The sequence below is a fragment of the Malaclemys terrapin genome, chromosome 17 (assembly GCF_027887155.1).
Source record: "Malaclemys terrapin pileata isolate rMalTer1 chromosome 17, rMalTer1.hap1, whole genome shotgun sequence".
Taxonomy (NCBI): domain Eukaryota; kingdom Metazoa; phylum Chordata; order Testudines; family Emydidae; genus Malaclemys; species Malaclemys terrapin.
Genome location: NC_071521.1, coordinates 9,701,394 through 9,724,495, shown reverse-complemented (window position 1 = coordinate 9,724,495; position 23,102 = coordinate 9,701,394). Strand labels below are relative to the sequence as shown.

General features: G+C 52.7%; 1 protein-coding gene across 2 annotated transcripts in view; it reads right to left on the bottom strand.

The window, feature by feature from the left end:
• Positions 1 to 23,102, bottom strand: part of RALGDS (ral guanine nucleotide dissociation stimulator) — a 102,110-nt gene that overhangs the window by 56,205 nt on the left and 22,803 nt on the right. Inside the window, exon 1 of one of the 2 annotated variants that reach the window (XM_054007086.1) lies at positions 18,531 to 18,806. The exons of the other annotated variant lie outside the window; for it this stretch is intronic. Within the exon in view, the coding sequence (XP_053863061.1) occupies positions 18,531 to 18,626 (96 nt within the window). The 5' untranslated portion in view covers positions 18,627 to 18,806. Of the gene's footprint in view, positions 1 to 18,530; positions 18,807 to 23,102 lie in introns of those variants that run through there. 2 annotated transcript variants of the gene reach the window in all.

Genomic DNA, 23,102 nt, shown 5'->3' with positions numbered 1-23,102 from the left:
GCTACCTAAAGGCTCAGGAGCCAAAGGAAAAGAACTCAACATGACTTTTTAAGCCAATCTCATGATTTTTGGGGCCTGACTCATGATTTTTGACTACCTGGGGTTGTTGACACTTCAGATGTTGACCCTATGCCTGGGATTTGCATTGGGAACAAAACTGAGAACAGCTCAGTGCTTGAATTATAGGGAGCCCGGGCCCACCTCACTTCTGTCTTATGGCCCCCTTCCTTCTCCCTACTGTTTAAATTGAAGCAAGCCGCTTGCCAGTCAGGGCCCCCCTATTGTTTCCCCATAATTCAAGTACTGTCAAGAATAATTCTTGGCAGTCCATCAGAAGCAGGGCCTGGGGTTTTCTTCAGGAGTCCAGGAGCAGGACTTTTGCTTCCCACCATCTGGGGCTAGAGATGTTCACCTCAGTAGAAGGCCTTCAGCAGACAAGCACACATCCAGAGCATCCATTCCTTGCTGCCATCAGAGATCTGGGGAAAGCAGCTTCACCAGCATTGGATCAGGGCCGGATCCAGCCACCGTGGAAGCCAATGAGACTCTCTCCATTGGGTTCCAGGGGCCCAGGAGGAAAAAGGATCCCGCCCCATTCAGCATTGTAGGATGCCTGTGGAGATCCCCTCACAGCCTGGGGTATGTCCTGCCCATGGGGGTACGGCGAGTTGTCTAGTGAACAGTGCTACATTATTTGACTCTCCGCTCGGTGGATGGACAGGTTGTTTTTCTTCCTGCCGAGCAGCCTCAATTGATGAAGCTTTATTGCTTAAATCAGTCTGGTAACACTATCTCCTTATCAACAGTTAATTACCACACTGCTATGTGGGATGCTCTAGCCAGGAGTCGCGTCAGCATTTCCATTACATACACTGGGCTCTGAACCTCAGCAGCAAGAATTCACTTGGTATAAGGCACCAGCTTGGAGGTATGCAGCAAATAAGTCCTTTTCTAAGGTGGGACCCCAGCAGGGCACCTGGATTTTCAAACTGGCTCCTCCCATGGATCTGCAGTGTCTGCTGCAAAGCCCCTAGTTTGGGGAGTTTGTGGGTGGGGGAAGGGAGGGGCTCTTTTGGAACCAGAGGGGTAGGAGGATTGGGGTTTGTTATGTTTCCCTGCTCGTTTGGATAGGGTTTGCTGCTGGGTTGCTATGGCCTGGATTGTTAACAGCTGTCAGGGGCCCTACGACTGGGGACAGGAGTTTTTCTGAGGGCTGCAGCAAAATTAATCCAATAAGTAAGGGGCTGGACTGGCAAATCCAGCCCCTGGAGTCTTATCCCCGCAGCAAAGGCCTCCCCTGCCTTGGTGGAACCACCGCGGCGCACGGGGGGAGAGGGGAGTTTGGGCCTGTGGCCCAGCCATCCCTTACCCTCTCTCAGCTGAGACTCACCAGAGCCACTGTTTAAGTCATCCATGTACCAAGGGGAAAGAGAACCCCTGGATTGCAGCTGCTCTGACCTGGCTCTTCGTGTCCCCATGCAGGGCGCAACAGAGACTGTTCTTCAGTTCCTCGCCCCGCATGGGCCTGGCTGACTACAGGGGCTGGAGTCACGAGGGGCGTGGCAGGGGAATGGCCAGCGGATCCGTAGCCAAACGACTCCACAGAGGAGGACTGCAGGGTCCGTGGATGGTTTTGCCCCAGTGGCTGAGGAGTGGCTCAGTGAGCTCACAACAATACAACAGCAGTTGTCATCTCCTTTTCCTCTTGCTTTCACCCCCCCCCGCCCCCCATCAGCTCCTACTAGTGTTCTCAAGTGTGTGTTGCAGCTGCTCGTGGCTGTTCTATTCAACCAGCCATAAATGACACTAAGAATCACACTTCTTTCTTTATGTACTGCCAGTCTCTACCTTCACTTTCCGGTCTGGAAATTAAGCATTTCGTACAGCGGATCTCAGCTGAAAAGAGAAAAACAAACCCAGAGCTGTGCAGATAAAAACTGAGAGGTGGGGGAAGGAAGGATGAGCAGAGAGAGGTTGTTTTACGTTTTCTTGAACTCAAATCCTAGAGGCTGACAGGCCGGCTGCACAAACCGCCTTCACTCAGTCCGCCAGCTGTAAAGAGGATGGTGGTGCGCATCTGTTTCCCTGCTGCTAGGATTGTCACACTGTTCAGTTCCAGGCATCTTCCAAACAGCTTCCATACATCTCCAAATCCAGGGCCCCTTCCTGCAAACTGCAAAGGGGGCTTGGCCTGGGGAGAGCTGGCAGGGTCTGGCCCCAAACGTAGAAAAAGCACAGTGCATCCCAAAGTGGATCAGGGATTCCATGAGAATGACAGAAATAGAGGGGGGCTCTGGTACCCCACTGAACAAACATTACAGCTCACGGGGTACAAGTCAACCGCAGCTGGGGATGACATGAGGGGCCACTCTGCAGTGTCCCAGTACACAGGCCACCCTGAGCGTTCGGTGTGCATCACAGGACACGGAGAAATCAAAAGGAAAAAGTCCCGCTGCTGCAGACTCAGTATTGCCAATCCCAAGCGTTCAAAAATCATGAGCCAGCTTCCCCAAAATCACAAGGCTGGCTTCAAAAATTACACAGTGATAAAAAACTAAGCACGGTGGGACTCTTTTTATTTGCTTTCTGGTGTCTGAGCCTTTCTTTGAGATTCATGTTTCAAGTTGCGCTCCATGATCATGAGGGCTAGAAACTTTCATTAAAAAAAAAAAAAAAAAAAGGAAGTTGAGATTCTCATGTATTATTATTTGTCTTGTGGTAGCACCTGGAAGCCCCTGTCACGGACCAGGACCCCACTGTGTTAGGTGCTGTACAGACACAGGACAAAAGCCACAAAGAGCTTACAGACTAACATGACTCCAGGAGCTGGGGCTTTAGGAAAAACATCAAATGTTGCAAGAGTTGGCAACACTGCGGAGGGTTCCTGCTTCTTGTGCTAACAGTGGTTCTCAAACTTTTTTTTTTTTTTTGCAGACCACTTAAAAATTGCTGAGGGTCTCGGAGACCACTTGATGATCTTTCCAAATGTTGTTTGTATCGTTAGCTAACTATTGTAAAGCACTTTAGATAAAAGCGCTATATAAAAAAAAGTTATAACAACTTTTTTTGTTCTACAAATAAAAGCAAACAACTCATATTTTAATATCAGTAGTCTTACCCTTCTAATGCAATGGATGTGCCCTCTCTCCCCTGAGCTGGGGCTGGGAAGGAGGAGGGTCTCTCCGCCTCCACAGCAGCCACAGAGCTGAGGCTGGGAAGGAGGGCCATCTCTCCCCGCCAGCCACAGCCCTGCTGGAACTGGGGAAAGTCGCCTCTTTCTCTGGCCGCCACAGCCCTGCACGTCCCAAATTCCCCCCACCCCCTCTTCTCACCCCACTGCCACCACCTCACCTTACATGTGCGTCTTCTCCATTCATTCTCTTGTGTGCGGCCGCCCAGGCACGCATCTCAGAGGGAACTATCCGTGAACCACCTGAATGGAGCTCATGGAGCACTGGTGGTCCACAGACCACATTTTGAGAAGCTCTGTGCTAGAGCATCTTGGCATGACAGAGTGTGCTAAAGGGCTTGTGAAAAGACCCAGACTGGATGGGAGCTGAAATTCTAGGGAAACCCTGCATTTGGTAAGGGTGAGGTGTGACCAAGGTTTTCAGCAGAAGCATCAATACTGAAAATGCATGAGAGTAAAATCCAACAGGTTATACTATTCAATAATGATAAAGAATTGAATCATGCCATCCTCTACACACAGGGAATAGCATTTTACTACGCAAGCAGTCACGCTGAAATTCAGAGGCTAGCTGAGTCATGAGGTACTGCTCGATGTGAGTAAGGCTGGCAGCAGTAGGCCCGGAGGCCCCAGTTCAGGACAGCATTCCTTTCCAGGACAGCACTTAAGAATGCGTTAAAAGCTAAACACATGCTTATATGTTGGCCTGAGTCACGGCCGTGATGTGCAGCACTTATATAGTATCATCTGGCTGTCAGAGCCCATTAGAAAAGAGGTGTATCTGTTTTATAGGTGGGGAAACTGAAGCACAGAAAGATTTGGTACCATGGCCAAGGCCATATGGTGAATCATTAGCAGAGCTTAGAACAGAACACAGGTGTCTTGACTGATAGTCCAGATGCCCTATGCATTAGGAGAGATAAGATATGCACTACTCGAGGCTATATTTCCATTAACAGGTTCTGTCGACACCATAAACCACAAGAGCTGGAGTCATTAAGACGAGCTGCAAGCATAACACAAGTCTCTTTGTAAGGCCAGCAGCTTCTGTTTCACCCCAACCAAGACCCTTAGATGCAAGCCCAGTTTACCCAAACTTCAGCATTATCACCCCATCTCTGCCACTCCTCTCTCCCCAGGGGAGCACGGCTGTGGCCTGTGCTTTTTATTGTCACAACAGGGAGAAGGTAGCCCCCGGGTCTGACCTCCCGGAAGAGTGAACGGCCGTGGTTTTGGAGGACGTCACCCCAACGTGTAATGATTGGGCTTAACTCCTCGCACAGCAAACCCCGTTCCCCACCGAGTGAGGATGAGCCACAGTTCAGAAATCGAACCTGAGCTGCATGGAGTAGCAGAGGGAAGGCATCAGACGCCCGGGAAGCCCCATTCCTTCCCTGCACTCCCCTTGCTCTAGCAGGATAGTAATTAGCTGCTGGCCCCTACCCATATCACATTACTGTCCTCTCCCTTTGCCAGCTCAGTGTGATGGCTGGTGCATTGCGGGAGGGAGAACTCAGCCTTGGCCACCCCTCCTCCCACATGGTAGATGGGGGAAGAAAGGAGAAAGGGCACAGCCCCTGGATCCAAGACCCGGGAAGGCCATGCAGCAGTGTATGGAGGCCCTTATACCCTTGTGTGGCAGCTCAGTCCGGGGGCAATCTAGCCCCACATGATTGATTTAAATTACAGCACTTGTTTGAATTGCTACAACAAACCACATCAGTCAATATATTGACTTGACTTTTTTTTTTTTTTTTTTAAGAAGGCACCCACCCACCGTCCTATTCACATGTACACACAGCCTTCTTAGCGCTCCCTACAGCAGCCAGTTTTCTAATGGCACCGTCCTAAGCCCATCCGCCGTGATGCAAACTGACAGCTGACAGCAAATGGTATTGACAGACCCTTATTGAATGAAACTGTTCAGCAGCAGCCAATCGGGTTCCATCAGTCCCACAGCCAGTGCTTAATTTGTGCTCTAGGAGCGGCAGTTCCTAGCCCCAGCACCTCTGGGCTTGCTGCATCAGTTACGAATGTAAAAAAAATTGCTTGAACCCCGGCACCACTTTCATTACAAATTAGTCACTGCCCACAGACAGTTTGCTAAATTATTCTGTCCAGCTGCAGCGCTCAGAAAGGTAACGAATTACAATCCTTGACCACGTGCCCCAACAGGGCTTGATTATGGATCATTCCACAAACTGCAACAGCAGACACTATACGGAGTGAGATGACCTAGTGACGTCAGGATGAAAAATGAGAGCGGAAGGGGAGAGAAATGAGGCAGAAGCAAGGGAGAGAAATTACCAACTCAGATGGAATGCGGAGGAGGCAGAGTGATAGAGAAAAGCCATCCCAGACTCCAGGAGCTGCAGAGAAGAAGGCTCTCGCACCAGCAGTAATGGGATAGAGGGACGTCGGGTGCTAGGTGAACAGAATGAATGAGGAGGGAAATGCGGTGACAGAGACAAGCTTTAGGGTGGAACCATTCACATCAAGCCATGTCCTCAGTTAGTGTAAACTGGGATAGTTCCACTGGAATTACCCCGCTCTACACCAGCTGAGGAGCTGGCACATGGTATTTTACCCACATTTCATTCTAATTTTTGCCCTGCAACAGTTACCACCAGAAGTGGACAAAACACAGTCATTTATTCTCGTACCCTGAAAGCAGGTCGATCGAACAATTGCAGGAAGTGGCAACTTCTCTTTCCCAGTTTGCAGCACGCTGACCATTAAAGTTGCTTTAACTGCACCAATCCCACCGCTTGTGCAATGGCACCTCGCCAGCGCTGTTCATTCAAATGCATTACCCCTCCTACAAGGGGACGCTATTTCTAGGTGCTCAGTGGTGCATGAATGTCCCTCTGCTGGAGCCCAACGGGAGCACGCAACGCCGTCTCTCCCAATTTCCCTGGCACCTCCCAGCCGCAGCTGGAAGATATGGTCCGAGCAATAGAGTCTGGACTGATGGATCATGGAAAGCGCATGCTCTAGTTGGTGTTGGCCTGTGACCCACATGCCAGATAAAGCCGGGAAAGCAGTAGACAGACAGCCTAGAGGAAAGAAAAGGAATTCAGGGTAAAGCACCCTAATGGGGCAGCCTGGCAGGTGCTGGAACAATTTATATAGTGGGGGTGCTGAGAACCATTGAACCAAACTGAATATGATGAAAACCACTTCAAGCCAGGGGGTCCGGCAGCACCCCAGCACCTATGTAGCCTGGCCCTCCAATGCCCCTCACTGGGAGGGTCTGCAGCATCTCGCCCCATCCCACACAAACCTGCCATTGGGTCTGTCAGTGCACTGTCATTTTAGTGCCAGTGAAAGGTGATGGCCTCACAGCCCTGGAGTCTGATGTCCTCGGTTACCACCTGGGCAGTTTCACCACATGCTGGCCCACCCTGATCACATCCCACTGAGGCTAGGGGTGGAGAGAGGTAGCTGACTTGTACAGGATCCGTTTCCCCACCTGAGGCAAACCTCCCCAGGGAAGGGAAGGCCTGCTCTGAATAACCGACTGGGCCTACAGCTGGGGAGGGCAAAGACTTCCTGCCTCTAACAGCACATTATAAACTTCACTAGCATACATTTCTGGAGAGATCAGATGTTACCCTAGCATGTGCATGTGATGTAGAGGAAACCAGTGTGAGGGAATTGCTGTGGAGGCGAGGAGCCCGAGAGTGCATTGGATAGCGGGATGACTGGATGTATGAATGAGGTTTCCACGGCCAAGCATCAATGGACAAACGGGCACAGGAGATCAGGCCCCAGGAGTAACCCTAGCCTGCGTGGTTCCTACCTGCCTGACAGACAAGGGAGGGGCAACCCTCAGCCAGCTTGTCACGCCAATATAGTCTCGCCAAATTGACTGATGCTCATGCTGCCTTCAGTGTGTGTTGCTGGGACGGGCACCGTAGCGACCTTGTGTTACTTATTTATTTCCAGTGATAAATGTACACAAAGAGGCGCCCTTCTGAAACCTCTCGCTGCCTCCGACACCCGTGAACAGAGACGTATAACCAAACCCGGCAGCTATCCCACACAGCCCCCTCGCTTCCTCAGCTAAATGGCACCCAACTCCCACTCACCACACAAGCTCTGAGAACACCCCCAAACCAGGCACCTCCCTCCTCCGAAGCCTGAGCAAAACGATTCTTCCAGGTGACCCACAAACCTGAGCTATTTCAGCCCTCAAGGCTCCAAAGCAGAGGGCCCCTCACAGAGAAAACTCTGGGCAAACAAAGGGTTTGGCTGGGATTATTAATTACGTTCCCATTTAATGCGACTGGCCAATGTTTGCAGAGTGCTTTGAAGAGGAAAAGCACTGAGAGCCGCGTGGGGTTATTCTTGGCATTTGCTGCTGAGTCGTTTTTTGCTGAGTCTTGAAACCAACGTTAAAGAAAACGTGAGGCCTGTTAAATGAAACACACGTCACCGGCTGGGTTATTCTCAGGGAATAAAGCACAGACAGGCAGGAGAATCTACAACAGGCCTGGCCAACAATGACAATTTTAGGGCAGGCCCCCCCTGTTTCTCCGGCACCTGGGCAGCCCCATTAGGGCTAGCAACCATGGGAACCCTAGTGTAGCCAGCCACGCTGCCATCCAGTCCTGCTCAGAACAGGGCGAGACACCACTCGAAACCAGTCTACGCCAGCGCTCCTACAGCAGGGGCTGTGCGTGGCTAGAGCAAGAGAACACGGGGGGTCTAAAATGATCAGCGCAGTTACAGTCCTCATGTCTCGTGGTGCCCAACTCAGCTCTCAGCCTGGCTGGTGCAAACCCAGCGTAACCTCACTGGCTTGACAGAACACCCTCTGGATGTGAGAGGAGGATTTGGTCCGGATCACTTCTTCTGTGGTTTCTAGCTTCCTCCAAAGAAACCAGCCCATCCCCCGCACCGTGCCGCAGAAGGGCTTGGTGCGCTGTGCTGAGAGCGAGGGGAGAGGGTGTGCTGTTTTGAACGACTGCCTTCGCCAGGAAACAGTCCCACTTTTAGTTTGCAGCTCCACCCTCCCGATAACATCTCCAATGCAGGGGCAGTGGAAAAGACACGGCGTATGAGATAAACATGCCAATGTCTTTGATTCATTACGGTCAGTCCATTCAAACAGCCTGTGCGCTGGCGAAGCCTCCGGATTAATCCGGACACAGGCTGAGCACCAGCCAGGCACATCAGCAAAACGTTTCTGCTCCGTTCACGCTTGCACAGCCACAGACAGGGAGGCACTTAATGCTGACGAGGAGGCCAGGAGAGGCAGGCGGGCTGTGTGACAGCTTGAGATGTGCTGATCCTAGTAGGGTGACCAGACAGCAAATGTGAAAAATCAGGACAGAGGGTGGGAGGTAATAGGAGTCTATATAAGAAAAAGACCCAAAAATCGGGACTGTCCCTATAAAATCAGGACATCTGGTCACTCTAGATCCTAGGCAGCAGACTACTCCCTACGGCTCTCAGCATCACAGGGCTATTCCCTTTGGGAAGTTGTTAGCAGTGAGTGGGGGTGGGGGTGGGAAGGAGCCGGGTTGGGAGCCCTGGAGAATGAAGTTTCTGACCCAAAAGGATCATGTGGATGGGTGAGAGGATACAACAGGGCACTCTCTATGTTCATTCCCTAAAAGAGAAACCTTCTACATTTCACTCTTCCATGATAATCTAACAGGCACAAAGACAAGACGGGTTTCAGAGTAGCAGCCGTGTTAGTCTGTATCTGCAAAAAGAAGAACAGGAGTACTTGTGGCACCTTAGAGACTAACAAATTTGTTAGACGAGATTTCCCCAGGGTCGGCCAGCAGCAGAACCTGCTGCTGAGTCTCAATCCAATGCTCCATCTTCTAGGCCACACTGCCTCCCCTGTGCACCAGTCCTTCCTTTTGTGATAGCTTTTACTTGGGGAGGAGGATTAAACCCCAGTAAAAGGGTATGAGGTTGGCAGTCTGCTCTAGTGGATTGCGCAGGGACCTGGAAGTTCAGCCCTTCTGAGTTCTAACCCTGGCTCTACCTCTGAATCACTGTAGGAACCTGAGCCCATCCTCTGCGCGCAAGGGCACAACAGTATTCTCATCTAGGAGCCTTGCACAGTCGGATTAGTTGATGTTTGCACAGTGCTTTGAAGCTGTCAAGTGCTGTAGACAGTAAATTACCAGCTCATTACAGCTGATCTAAAAGTTCTTTTTGTACGTGCCATAGGACAGTGTTAAACCTAAGATACCCAGGGCGTGCAGCCTGCTTTTACCCCTAAAGCCCAACTGCACAAAGCACTGAATGTGGCAGGGAACAATCCAGCACTGGGCTAAAATGGGCCCTAAAATATCTTTTCCATTTCCTGTCTCTTGGTGCCTGAGCCTGGACCTAAGGTCAAAACTAAGTGTTTATCTTCCAGCTTCCTGCATGCTGGGGAAAAATATATTAAAGGAATAAATGAGCATGTGAAATACAATTTAACTAACTAGCCCATTTGAGTGGAGAACATTTTCTAAGATCTTTGAAGTCAAACTTGCTGTTCAGGTAACTACATCACAGAGAGGGAGGGGAACGAAGAGGGACGGACCCTCGGGAACATCTCTGAGTAAAGGGTGGAATTTGGAAAAGCATCCAAGTGACAGAGACACACAAGGACTTGTGCTCCCGTGTCACCTACGGCTTGTTTGCACGGGAAAGTTTTACCAGTGATACTGGTATCGTTACCCTGGTATAGTTATACCACTATATGATGACTGCTGTTCTGTATTAGAGTGGCTGTTTTGATTTTCATTAAACCCCTTCCAAAGCAACATAAGCTAAACAGGGGAAAAGGCCCTCACATATTGGAATAAGTGTGTCCACAGTTATTTTTCTCTGTAACTGCATTCTGTAGCGCTTAGATACTACAGAGATGTGGGTTATATAAATGGCCAGAGGTTGTGTTGCGCTGCATTACATTGCAGCATGCTGTAGCCAGGAACTGACTGTATATATTGCATTTGACCCTGCAGTGCATTGTAATACAACACTGGACTGACTGTATTGCATTATAATGCATTGCTGTACAAGAGTGGATTGATTGCATTGCTTTACAGCATAATGGGGACTTGAACCTCTGATCTCCTGCACCAAGCGAGCCAAACCCCTCAGCTGACATACGCTATTACAGGGAGCCATGCCCAGTACAGTAACATCAGAATGGGACATATTGCACTGGTCTCTCCTGATCTTGCAGCTTCCCACTGTCTCTCAGGGTGCGGATGTTGCTGGTTCAGTTGGCAAAGCAGCGTACTGTAAAGTGCCATTTGATGAAGCATTTACAAACATGCCAGAGATGCCCCCCAAAGCCTGTGTGCATTGCTTGCAGCAGCCGGTGCATTGATTTCCCCTTCTCGGATCGGCTTTCACAACCAGAGACGCAGTTGCTCTTTTGCTGGCAAAGCACTTTAGCAATCCTTTCCCAGTTTGCCTTTCTTGCTGTTTTGGGGGGGGGGGAGGGGGATTTTGCAATTGTTTCTGCTGAGTTATGGAAGCGAGAGGCCAAGAGCATTATCTGAACCGGGGCGGGCGAGCCAGTCAAGTTTCCTGCCCAGCTCTGCCAATGCCCCTCGACCGGACCTACTCACTGTGGTAAGTGAGCCGAAGGGTTTGGGTCACACGGTGCAGGGCACAGGTTCAAGAACCTGCCAAGCTACTGTATAAACTCAGACACCAGCAGCCTGCTCCAAAACCCACGGGAGTTACTGAGAGTCACTTCACACCACGTTCAATGGGCTCTAGTCTAGACAAGACCCTGGGCAGCAGTGTGGTCTTGATACATTAGACAAAAGCATTATATGACAAAAGGAGGGCCGAGCCATTTAGCGTTGCTCGGCCCCAAACGAATACCTTGCAACCCAGGACCTCAGAGCACTTTGCAGCCCTTCGTGTGCTAACCCTCACAACCCCCTGTGAGGGAGGACGGGGTTACCAAGCCCCATCTTACAGACAGGGAACCTGAGAGATAAAGTGACCTGCCCACGGTCACGCAGCAAGTCAGTGGCAGAACTTGGAGTAGAACCCAGAACTCCTCCCCCCAGGTCTGTGCTCCAATTACTAGACAGCTCTTCCTGTGCGCCTGGACACTCCCTGCAGGTGAGGGGAGCTCTCCACATTCTGCTGCCCCCTGGCTGGTTTCAGGGCGATGGGGAAGGGCCCCATTCTCAGGGAGAGGCGTTTTTGCAGGTGTGCTGCACCCCAGCCTAGAGAAGGATATTGCACAGAGACTCAGTGTGAAGTTTCTGGGCAGGAGCCCTTGTTATCACTCAGCAAAGGGCCCCCAGTGCAATTACTTCGGTTTTAAAAACACACAAAGCCAATTGTCCGTCTCCCCCTCGCCTGCGGGCGGGGCGCGTCCGGGACACTGAGCCTGGGGCCAGGCCAGGAGTTCCCATCAGGGACGGCAAAGGGCCGCCTGACGTTATCGCCAGATGGGCCAACAGCAGCTGCATACCTGGAGAATGATGTCTTCTCCTGGCCCCAAATCACACCAGACGAGATCCTAATCAGAGCCAGAGGCGCAGGCCACAGCAAGGGGCTCCACTTCCCCAGCTGCAGGCAGCCCTTCTATGTTTCCACGTGAATCTGTCGTCCCGCTCTCCTTCGGGTGCCCTCTCCATCTGAGCTCCCACCCAAATCCTTCTATCCTCCAGACATCCTGGCCAGCTATCTTTCCAATATCCAGCTGACCTGAGCCCATTTCCGTCTTCCCCTAGTGCCTCTCAATAGTCCTCTCCCTGTCCATCTGGCCTCTTGATACCCTGTATCCGTTTGTCCTCAAGAGCGCCTGTCCAGACCCTGCTGTACTCCCGCACGCCTGTCCTTCCCCCTTGATCGACGGCCTGAATCCTTCTCTTCTCCCAAGGGATGCTTGGACGGGCTTATACATCCACTGGAGCCCTCCTGCTTCTCACTGAACAGCAAAGTTCTCATTGTGCTGCAGTGGAACCTCAGTAAGCCCCACAATAGGGGGAGGGATAGCTCAGTGGTTTGAGCGTTGGCCTGCTGAGCCCAGGGTTGTGAGTTCAATCCTTGAGGGGGCCACTTGGGAATCTGGGGCAAAATCAGTACTTGGTCCTGCTAGTGAAGGCAGGGGGCTGGACTCGATGACCTTTCAAGGTCCCTTCCAGTTCTAGGAGATGGGATATCTCCATTATTATATTATTATAAATGCACTGGGGAAATGCAGCATGTTACCCAAGAGGAGGTTAAACACAGTGGTGTAGACAAAGGACAAGTCATGTTTAAAAACATGTCAGGTTGGCACGGTTAACGCACACTTTAGACCTCCTTTTTAAAAACCAAGAGCCACAGCACTGGGTGCAAAAATACTCCACTAGCCATTCAGTCCAAATACCTGATCTGCAGCCCCGGTCATGACAATGGTACTCACCAATTAGTCGTGCAATTGCACAGACCTTCCCTCCACCCACACTACAGCCCTGGGCTTCCCAGATTTTGAAAATCAGGCCTAGCAATGGTAGTTTTATTGATCCCATGTTATCAATAGCTCTCAAAACACTTTACAAAGGAAGGTCAGCATCATCCTCCCCATTTTACAGAGGGGGAAACTGAGGCACGGAGACACACAGTGACTTGCCCACAGTCACAATAGAATCCAGGTCTCCTGAAACCCAGGCCAATGCCCTACTTACCAGCCCACTCTGCCTCTTACGACAAGTGGTATGTCTAACCATCCATACAGTCAAATATCTATTAGCTGTCTAGGTTCCTCCATGGCCCCCGTCTCCATCATATCTCCAGCACTCTCCTCACTGTGGTGTTGGACTCCATTACATCACTCATTCATCACAGACCGACTAGTAGGCAGATAGATCCCTCGATCTGATCATGAAAAAAATATGAGCAGGAGCTCTTCTCTGCCTTCTCCTGCAAGTGCCCCTTTCACTGGGTCTCCGAACACTGCACAGCATCTCCTGGCCACAGGAAACACCGTGGCCAAGAGGTGACTGGTGCCAGCTGAACGGGCCAGCACGAACGTGCTTGCAACATCCATCCCAAAGGGATGCACAGCAGCATTGGCTGAGCCTGAACGGAGGCGCTCAGGTGGGACAAATTCTCTATGCTGCAAGCTACTGAGATGGGGCATGAATTAAGGTCCCCACCAAGCGGCGGGGATCCCCTGAAATCCCCTCAGTCGAGCTGGGCTGCTGCATTCTTACCCCATTCCCAGAGCTGCCGAGCAGCATTTCCAGGGCTGCAATGGCAACTGAATCCCAGCAGTGCCTGGTGGGGAATGACTCCGTGGGAAGGTCCCCCACTGCCCACTGTGCCAGAGGCTCCCAACAACCCAAGCCTGTGTGTAATGAACACGTGCTGCAGCTTGTGTCAAGAGGCCCCACGGGATGCAGGCTGGCAGGGGTAGAAGCTGAGGCTGCAGGAAACGTCCTGGGATCAGAGTCCAATGCACAATCAAAACTCCAGCACGTTAATCAGGAGGAGCAGATCTCTCTCACACACGCTAGCCTGGCTTACCCGAGTGTGCTAACTCCTTTCATCCACACACACAGTGCAGATTGCCTGCAAGGTGTAGCTGGACATCCCTGCTGTTCATTCATCTCTGCTCTACCTGCAGGTCCCCCGAAATCAGTAAGTTAATTGGCAGTGATTATTTCTAGCGAACTAGGAGTGCTGTACGTGTTGAAGGTCTGGGATACCCGAGAATGCAAGGGTCGGGCGGTGTGTGGAGAAGCTTGCACAGTACCCAGCAGGGAGACAAACTATGTGGAAAGCGTCTTTCACACTAAGACAAACAGGCTCCGCCATATGTTTACGGGTATCTCTCCACCCACTGTGGAAATGCAGCCAACTCTGGGGTGGAACATGGCAGCCTAAAGCAGCCAGCAAAGACGCCACGTTGCTAACCTGGCGATATTGGTGCCTAACCAGGGAGGGAGCAGAGAGGTGGAGCTGGGAAGAGGCGCTGCAGGGGTCTGTTGGCAGTACTATGCTGTTGGCAAAGGGTGCACAGGACTACGTGTCTCCACTGCAAGATAGCAGAGCCTACCGCAACCACAGTGGAGGGGAGTGGGGGGTGATCATCATCAAGTGCAAGGGAAAACGACTCGCTGACATGCCTGGGAGCTTCTGGGAAAGAGCATCAGGGGGTCAGTGACTCAGCCCCTGGCATTCACACACTGCTGAGGCAGCACAGGCTGGGACCTGCAGTGCTAGGGAAGCTGCTGCCTCCCTTTGCATGAAGTTCATTTTTTATCTCCCCCGCCTGGTCCCCTCAAATTCTCTCTTGCTAGCAGATCAGAGCGGGGCTGGGGCCAGCTCACTGCGGCGGGGCCCATGTATTCAATCATTTGCTCATTCGTTCTTCCTTCTGCATCTGGATGAATTTCTCTGCTTGGGAAGTTGAGAACATGATCTCACTGACTAGAGGCATGTCCAGTGAAGGGCAGACACAGGACAAGTTTTCATCCACATAACTTTGCCCAGTGTGCCACTGTCCTGATCCACAACATCTCCTGCTGTCCCACACCCCAGCCCCCATGCCGCTCTGCCAGCCCCCCTCGTGAGCTGTGTGGTTTGACTACGTGGACAAAGATCCACTGGGGATGAGGAGACCAACTTCCTCTCATGCTTGTAACCTGCAGCAGGATTTGAACACAGGTCCCTGGAGACTGCACTCCAAGTTGGGTAGGCTTCCATTCCCTGGGCTGGGAGGGGGGTGGAGTTGGTTTGCTGAGCCAGGGGTTGGGGTGAAACAATCACTGCCTGCAATTTTGGGCTGGGAGTGAGAGACCATGAAAGGTCTTGGGAAATACGTCTCCAAAAGAGTCTGTTTGGGGATCTCCTGGGGGCTGGAGAACGGAGGTCAGAGGGTGCAGAGATCCCCCTCTCCAAATACCCAACGGTCCAGGGGCACCAAAGATTTCCAAACTTCACTCCACTGAGAGAAGCAGCCTGGGAAGTGGAGATTCCTCCTTCAGGGGAAATTCCAGGGCAGGAACCCCTGCCTGACGCTCCCTGGGTTGGGTCTCCCAGTCCTGGCACAGACGGGTGGCTGAGGCTGCCAGCACAGCAACAGAAGATAGGAGCGTGGGCATGCCGGGAATAATGTGCTCGATTTGGCCTCCCCCGGGGGCAGAGAATGCGAGTGAGCACTTGAGATTGTGCAAGTGGAGTTTCCACATTGGCCCGAGAGATATGGCTCTGGATTTCCCCACCGAAGTTTCCACTATGGCGTGAGCTGTGCCAGCCAGCAGAGGAGAAGTATGAAAGGATGCCAGCTCTGCCAGCATATCTGTATGCAATTGCTCCCCCCCTTCCCAGGGCTGACGGACAGGGTTAATTCTTCCCAGGCTTGCAGAGGGACGGCAGGGACTCAGACAAGTTTATACACAGCAAGAACCTGCAGAGGCTAATCCTTCTACTCAAAAGCCGCAGTCTGCTCCCAAGCGTTGCCTGCTGACACTCGCCCAGCTGGAATCCAAATGCTCTCTGCTAGAAGCAGGAAGGCCAAGAAGTTGGAAAATGCCAGCACTGCTTTGCGCGTGATGGACAAGAGTGTCTCCCTTCGAGTTAGCTCGACGCCCTGTGTGTGTGTGTGTATAGCTGGCGCTTCGTCCTGCTTTCCGCTGGAACACTCCTAAGTTAGGAGAGTCGCAGGACAAAGCACAAGCTGTATGCTGAGGGACTCAAGTTGTACTTGCAGTGGGAAAGCTGGGACAGATTCAGCGATGCTGGTGTAAATCCAGAGTGACTCCTCTTACCTTGGACTCACTCCACTGTAACAGAGCAGAACTCGGAATGTTTACCAGACCTGAGGCCATGGGGAAATGCCCGTTAGCCCTTCCATCCTGAACAGCGGAGCTGGTATGTTCAAGGACAAACACAGCTCTTTGGTGGAGCCAGCGGCATCCCCAAAACAAGCTCTCCCAGGACCGGGATACACCCTGACATTCCAGCCAACAACTGGGCCTCTCACAGTGACTTGGCTGCAAAGACCTGTACATGTTCCAGCAGCTGCAAAGGGGTTAACGGAAACAACTCCTAAAATACAGTGTTTATCCTCTGAAATAAAAGCAAATTTGACTTTGTGCAGTAAAACCAGGAGCGACATTAACAAGGCGAGGCCGTTCCAGAGCAATCCAGGCCAGGGTTTTCTTCTCCTAAATTCAGTCCTGAGAGGCCAGCTCCAGTGAGCATAAAATCCAGTTCAGGCTTTCCTCTTCCTTAGTTTACAATAATTCTCAGGGAATCCTCTAACTGTCTTGAGGCAGCCCCGCTGAGTTCCCTAGGTAATGCTCCAACCTTCACAGGTTAATCCGGCACCTGCTTTCCCTGCCCAGCAGGAATGAATTCTGGACTCACTACACTTCTGAATCTGGTTACATGACAGTAAAACACTCAGCCTGGTTAGGGCTGTCCAAGCCGCTTGGTCCTAAATAGGGTAACCAGATGTCCTGATATTATTGGGACCATCCCACTATTGCAGCTTTGTCTTATATAGGTGCCTCTTATCCCCCACAGGACCCTAATACCCCCCACCCATCCCGAGTTTTCACACTAGCTATCTGGTCACCCTAGCCTTAAGGAACCTGCCAACACACTGCAGACAAAGCAAACAGTGAACAAGATGCCAGGAGGCACTGCCCTAAGAGATACAGGCAAATCAGGTGCTCAGATACCACAGCGGTGAGCACAACAGACATGGGAGGGAGAATGAGATGATAGAAGTGTCAGGATAATGGGACCGCTGGCAGGATCCGGCCCTCTTCGCCCCAGCCCTTTGCGGCACTGGAGGAGGGTGCGGGTTGGCTGCACACCTCTCCTCACTCCCTTGAAACACGAGTCTTCCTGTCTTACTCCTTGCCCCTCCGAGCCAGTCCTGAGAAGCACGGGCTGCCCCCAAGCCTCAGTCACTGGAGTGGGAGTTGCAAGGTGCTGAGCCCCCACCTGCTGCACCTCCCCATGCACAGCCTGGTTACCTAGCTCCAGCCAGCTGTGCGGCAGCCATGCAGGTATCCTCATTACCACAGCCACAGCAGCCAACCAGCAGCTCCTGGCCAAAGCCCTGGGGTGTATCTAATTGCAGCTGCTGGGCAAGTCACTTTTTATTTATGGAGACACTTTCCCAGTCTGCTGAGCAAGGCCTGTTGGGGGTTTCCCACCCTGCTGGGACCGGAAACCACCACCTGGGCATGTGTGGGAGGGGAGGCACAAGGTCCTTCTTTGGCTTTTTTGGGTCTCTTTAAAATCACTGCCACCACATGGGAATCACATCAATAAATATAATCACTCAAGCAATAAGTGTGACATCAACATCAATACGTTAATTGCACCACTGTCAAGAAATTCAGATTTAATGTCCCTGCACCAACCAAACTCTGCCTGCCCCCCTTGGGTATACCCAGGATGGGCGCAATTCTGCCCCCAGTGAAGCCAGAAGTAGTTTTGCCCCAGACACCAACAGGACCAGGACTGGGTACCATACAATCACCCAACATGCAGTATAAACAGGGAGACCAGATGCCACCTGCGTGCGTCTAAGCCTACAGAAAGAGGGGCAGTGATATTGGGTTGTTGAGCAGTACAGCAAGTCACAGGGCCCAGCACTGTGTAATCAGGTCTGTAATGTACTCACACATAGGGCAGAGTTAAGGTTGCTGAAGGAACCTTGCCTCTGAAGTTCCTGACATTGGATGCAGCATTGAGGAGGAGATTCCCAAGTGCCCCAAACAGGATTTTTGCACTTAATGGACCAAATTCTACTCTGAGTTGCTCCAGTGGGGTTTGCACCAGAGTAATCGAGAGCAGACTAGCTCAGAGCGAACTGCTAAACAGCTGGAGAGACAGTGAGTGAAGGTATAAAACAAAACCTGTGCAGAAGGAGATTTAAGCTCTGCAGCTGAACGGTGCCTCTGAAATTCCACATCAGAACTGTCCTGCATTGACACACGGCAGCCCACACCGACGGGCTGCCCTGGGGTGACACAGAGACGGGGTTTCACTTGCTGTCCCACCTCACATGACAAACATCCTCTTTTGCTTTGACTGGTGACATGCATTTAACTTTCTAGAAACATTTCCCCCACCCCCTCCTCCCACATTTGGCCCCCTGGATTTTGGAAGAGCAAGAGACAGCCTGCCACAAAATACGCCTCTGGAAAGGAGACAGACAAACTGTTGCTCATGGAGATCACATCAGCCCTCGGCAGCGCTAACTTCACCAGAACTTCCCCGTTCCCAGGAACGCTGCTGGTTGGACGGAAGGGTGGGGATCAAAAACCCCTCCTGGCCCCTTATGCCCCATCCCCACCCCCTCGACCAGAACACCCCTTCTACTTGCTTTCTCTGTACTCACATCATCATCCTGGACGCTCAGGGGAATATCCAGCATGCACATCTGCATGGGCTGAACCAGAGCCTTCTGCACATTGAACAAAGGTTTTGCCTCCATCTTCCCAGTGCTGGAAGGATTTCTCTCTCCCTCTTTTTCTCTCCCTGTCTCTCTCTTTCCTTCCAATTCTTAGACTAAGAGAAAGTCCAGCCCTGGCGATGAAGTAGATTGAAGCTCTCCCTTTGATCAGCTTTGCCAACGCATCTTGCCAACAGCTGCTGCTTCTGCTGCACTAAGAGGTCTTATTTCCTTCCTTGCAAATCAAAGAGCCGCGGAGCCACACCAAGAGGCTTTCCGTGTGCGTGTGCAGCCAGCGATGTTCTCGAGATCTGAGAAACAGCCCTTCTCTGCAAGCGTGCCACAACATGCTCCTTTCCCCCAGCCTCTCTTCCTCTCGCTTGGTGTGATCTATGCCACTAGCTCCTGCTGCCGCTTTGCACCGGCGCGGGGTTTCCAGCCTCATCTACATGCATGGCACTCGCAAACCCCTGTGCATTGTCTCCAAGCCACAACAGGTCCTGCCTGCTGTTGATTTCCTATTAGGATCGAACTGTGTCTGCTGTAGCTACAGCATTTCCCTGTGGTGGTTGTGTCAGGTAGGCAAGCGGTGCTGGAAGAATAGGTGCGCAGGGAGGGCAAACTTCAGCCTTAGCCTCCCCCTTTTCTTTCCTTCTTCCATCCCTCTCTTGTATTGTTTAAGGCACCATTTCAGACAAATGCCTCCCTATGCTCACAGGGGCACTAGGAGGCTCAATTCATGCCCAGAGAGCACTGGGAGTTCTTGTTAGGAAAGAGCAGTACATTGCTAATACAGACCAGGTGAGATTCACAATCATTTCGCTCGTGGAAAGCTTTGCCCCATGGACCAGCCAGTGCCACCCATCAGGGAGCCTTGCCAGCCGCAGAGTCCATTGCATTCTGCCCTGGGTTTGAAATGGGGCTTTGCTGGAGGCATGTTCCGGGTGTGGAGCGTGTCCCCCCACAATGTCCATCAGCAGTGCCTGGATCGGTGTCAGCGGGGAGCTCTCCCCCACACCGGGAGTTTAGTGTCCCTGCTTCCATGGGTAAGTCCCCCAGCAAACCCTGTCCCTAGGACTCTTCTGCTCACCAGCATTAGGACCACAACTCTTGGGTGCAGAGGAGGAAACAAGAGGTTTGCTGGGGCGACTGCACTGGCCTCCAGCATCTGGAGACCGGGGATCCAGTGAAACGAGGCTGCTGGTCACCATATGGATTCGTCACGCAACAGGGCTCGTGGGGTGTCTCTGCCTAGTGCTTGTGTCCTCCTTGCCTTTCCTGGGGGATGGGCACTGGCTGGAGAGAGGCTGCCCCCCAAGGAAGAGTGGCTCTGCTGCGTTCACCCTTCGCTCAGCTCGGCTATTCCCCTGTGCACAGCACAGCACCTCACCCTGCAGCAGAGAGCTGGCTCCTGCCAGATGGCAAGGCCACTCGGCGCCAAGTCCCACGGCCTTATCCCCACCAGTACCAGAAATCAGGCCTGTTCTGTCTGGTGGAAACGGCCAGTCAGAAAGGAGCAGGCCAGTGGGCCCAGTGAGCAGACGGGAAGTGGCTGGGATCCCCTGGGTGCTCTGTGCAGTGCTAGTTCTAGATTCCAGCAGGTACGATTTCAAATGGCTCTGCCAGGCCCCAACAGAGAAGAAGCCACCCTACTAACAAAAGCGACCCTCACAACCAGCCCCCTTCCAGGTAGTCTCTGCAGACAGGCCAAGGGCGGAGTGGACGGGAAGCGTAAACTCCCATCTCTTGCATTGGTGGAAGAGAGCTGCCCTGCTTCGGCCCGCACTGACCCTCACCCCGGCATCTTGCAGCAGTGCCAGCCTGTGCACATAGAACATTTCGCCTTGGCTGTGCGGAGTGAGAGGCCTTTCAAAGTCACGCTGGGTATATTCACCAGGGGCTAAGAGAGCCCCATGGCGGCTGGTTGGGGATGCACAGCATGATGGGGAACAGTGAAGGGGAACCCCTCAGCTCTGGACATACACAAGGAGGCCTGAATCTCCACGGTCCCTCACTGGGCAGCAGTCATGACCCTGCTGTTCCAACTCCATCCAGCTGGCCTTGACCACAGGGCCTGGCCTGGAGCACACGTGGATTTCCCGGGCAGCACTGGCGGGGGGACCTGTTGGGGTTCGCATTCCTCTGCCATTAGGTAACAGGCTGCTCAGTGTTCAGCCTCAGAGCCGCCACAGCTCTCTTCCTGCCCTCCCCTGATGTGGGTGAGTCACTCGCACGCAAGCCAGAGCTGTCCCAGCCACTGGGCCCGGGCAGGCCTCACACATGCACAGCCTCCTCTGTGCCAGTATCTCTCAGGGCAGGGGGACTGGCACACTCCGTCAGCCCTGCTGAGATAGCCTGTCCCTGGGCACATGGGAGGGGACTTTCCCGGCTTCCTCCTGGAACTGTTTCCCAGGCTCCAGCTACCCGGAGCTGGGGGCTGTGCCTACTAGAGGCAACGCTGCCCCCAGCACAGCAACCCCCCTGTCTGGAGCCTAGTACCATAAACCAGGACACAGCTGGGGGAGGCCGAGAGCCATAGCCTGCCCTCCATTACACTATGGTAAATCCGCGGTGCCTCCACTGACCTCAGTGGGCCCAGTGTCTGCTACCCAGGGCCTGCGCTCAGGGCGACAACGGAGAGGGTGGGGTTAAATACCACCTTTGTACTGCACAGTTGCCAACTTTCACGCAGTAAATAAGCGCCCCGATGTTCACAATAAGCCAAAATTCAAGCTAATCCCATTTCAAAACAAGGCCAAAACAAGCCAATCCCTAAGAACCCCAACACTCTATGTGACTAGATCCCCCCGGCATGCAGTCTGGGACTGGGGTGGGCCCGCTGTGCACCCCTGACTCTCTCCGCCCCTTGCTCCTGCTTGACCCCGCTTGCTGGGAGCTGATCCACACAAAAAAAAGAAGCAACAAGCTACAAGCCAAAAACTAGCCAACAAGCAACTCACAAGCCAATAAAGCCAAAAACAAGCCCAATTTCTGCTTTTTTTCCACGGGTGTGGCACATCCGCCACCCATGTTTTGGGCCTGTCTCTCTCAGAGAGTTAGAGCAGCTCTGAGATTGCTCTAATGGGAGCTCAGGCTGCCATATGGCTCATGGGCAGCTGAGAATAGCCAGAGCGTTCCAGCCACACCCTCTCCCTCTTTCTAACCATCCCCACTATGCCCTGACGCTGGGGGCTGTGAGGGGACCAGTATAGAACCCATATGTTCTTCCTACACCAGCCAGAATAGCGTCTTACCCTGTGAGAACACCCTCAGGAGGTGATCCACTACCCAAAGGCCACTTTAGGCTTAGAGGGGCCCTTCGAGCAATGGGGAATCCGTCCTAAAGGTCTGACCCCAGCATCCCTGAGAGGGGAATTTGCCCCCAGCAGTGCCGGGGGAGGGGCTCTCCCATAGGCTTTACTAGCTGGATGGTGCTTAAAGCCTCCAGTGCGAACCAATACCTTCTGCTAGCACCCCCAAGAAAGGGGGCCCTTAATGCACCCAATTAGTGCTGTGCCACGCTCTACAAGAGGGTGGAGTGAGCAATTCCTCCCTGCCCCTGTGCTGCTCAGCTCATGCTCTAAAGCAGGAGACCGGCGTCCTCTGTGTAGGATGGTCTATAAAGCCCTTTAGCTCCCTTCCCCTGGGGTTCGAGCTCAAGTCCCAACTACATTTCCAGTGAGAGTAGGTGCAGGGGATCACGGTTTCAGACCCCGCGCTGAAGACCCACGTTCAAATCCTGGCTCCAGTGTACACAGCCCAGTTCCGTCCCCAAACCCTGTGTTACCAAACAGATCAGCCCAGCGGGACACATCCCTAGAGTAACAAGCAGGTGGGCACAGCTCAGGCTCGCCATCAGACCAGCCAGTGAACCAGCGTATGTGGGCACTGGCAGACTCGACATCTGGAGAAGGAAAAGGAGGTCAGGTTCAAGCCCCCAAGTCCCCTAGGAGTACAGGTCCCTGGTTCTTTCCCATGAGAGCCTCTGCAATTAACTACGTGGCGATATGGAAAGCGAGGCCCATTGCCCGCCTGGTGGATGTGTCTGTCCCCAGCCCCTGGCGAAAAGCGACAGGGGTATAGTCTCCAAGCCAGCACATGGCTGGCCCGGGGCCAGTGCCTGCTCCACAAGCCCCAGAGCTCAGTGACCTCTGCGTAGGGCAGCCATAAAGCTGTCAAAGAGGGGAAATAACCTCTCGGGGAGAGTCAGCAACCACGCAAAAGACTTTGAAAGGAAAACAAAACATTAAGTCCCTGGACTGGCCCAAGGGAAAGGCTGGTGCCACTTGCAACAGAGAAGCATGGGCAGCGAGAGACTGGGGGGCTACACAGGGGAGCAGCCACCCTGCAGGCCCACCTGGAACAAGCAGCAGCTGGATCTGGTAGAAAGGTGGCTGAAGGGAAGGTTATGGGTTTGCTCTGCCAGGGAGGCACCAGCAGAGGCCCAGCAATGGGGCTCCAGACTATTACTCCTTTGCATTCATCAGCAGTGCTGCTATGGGGAGCCCCCCCACATCC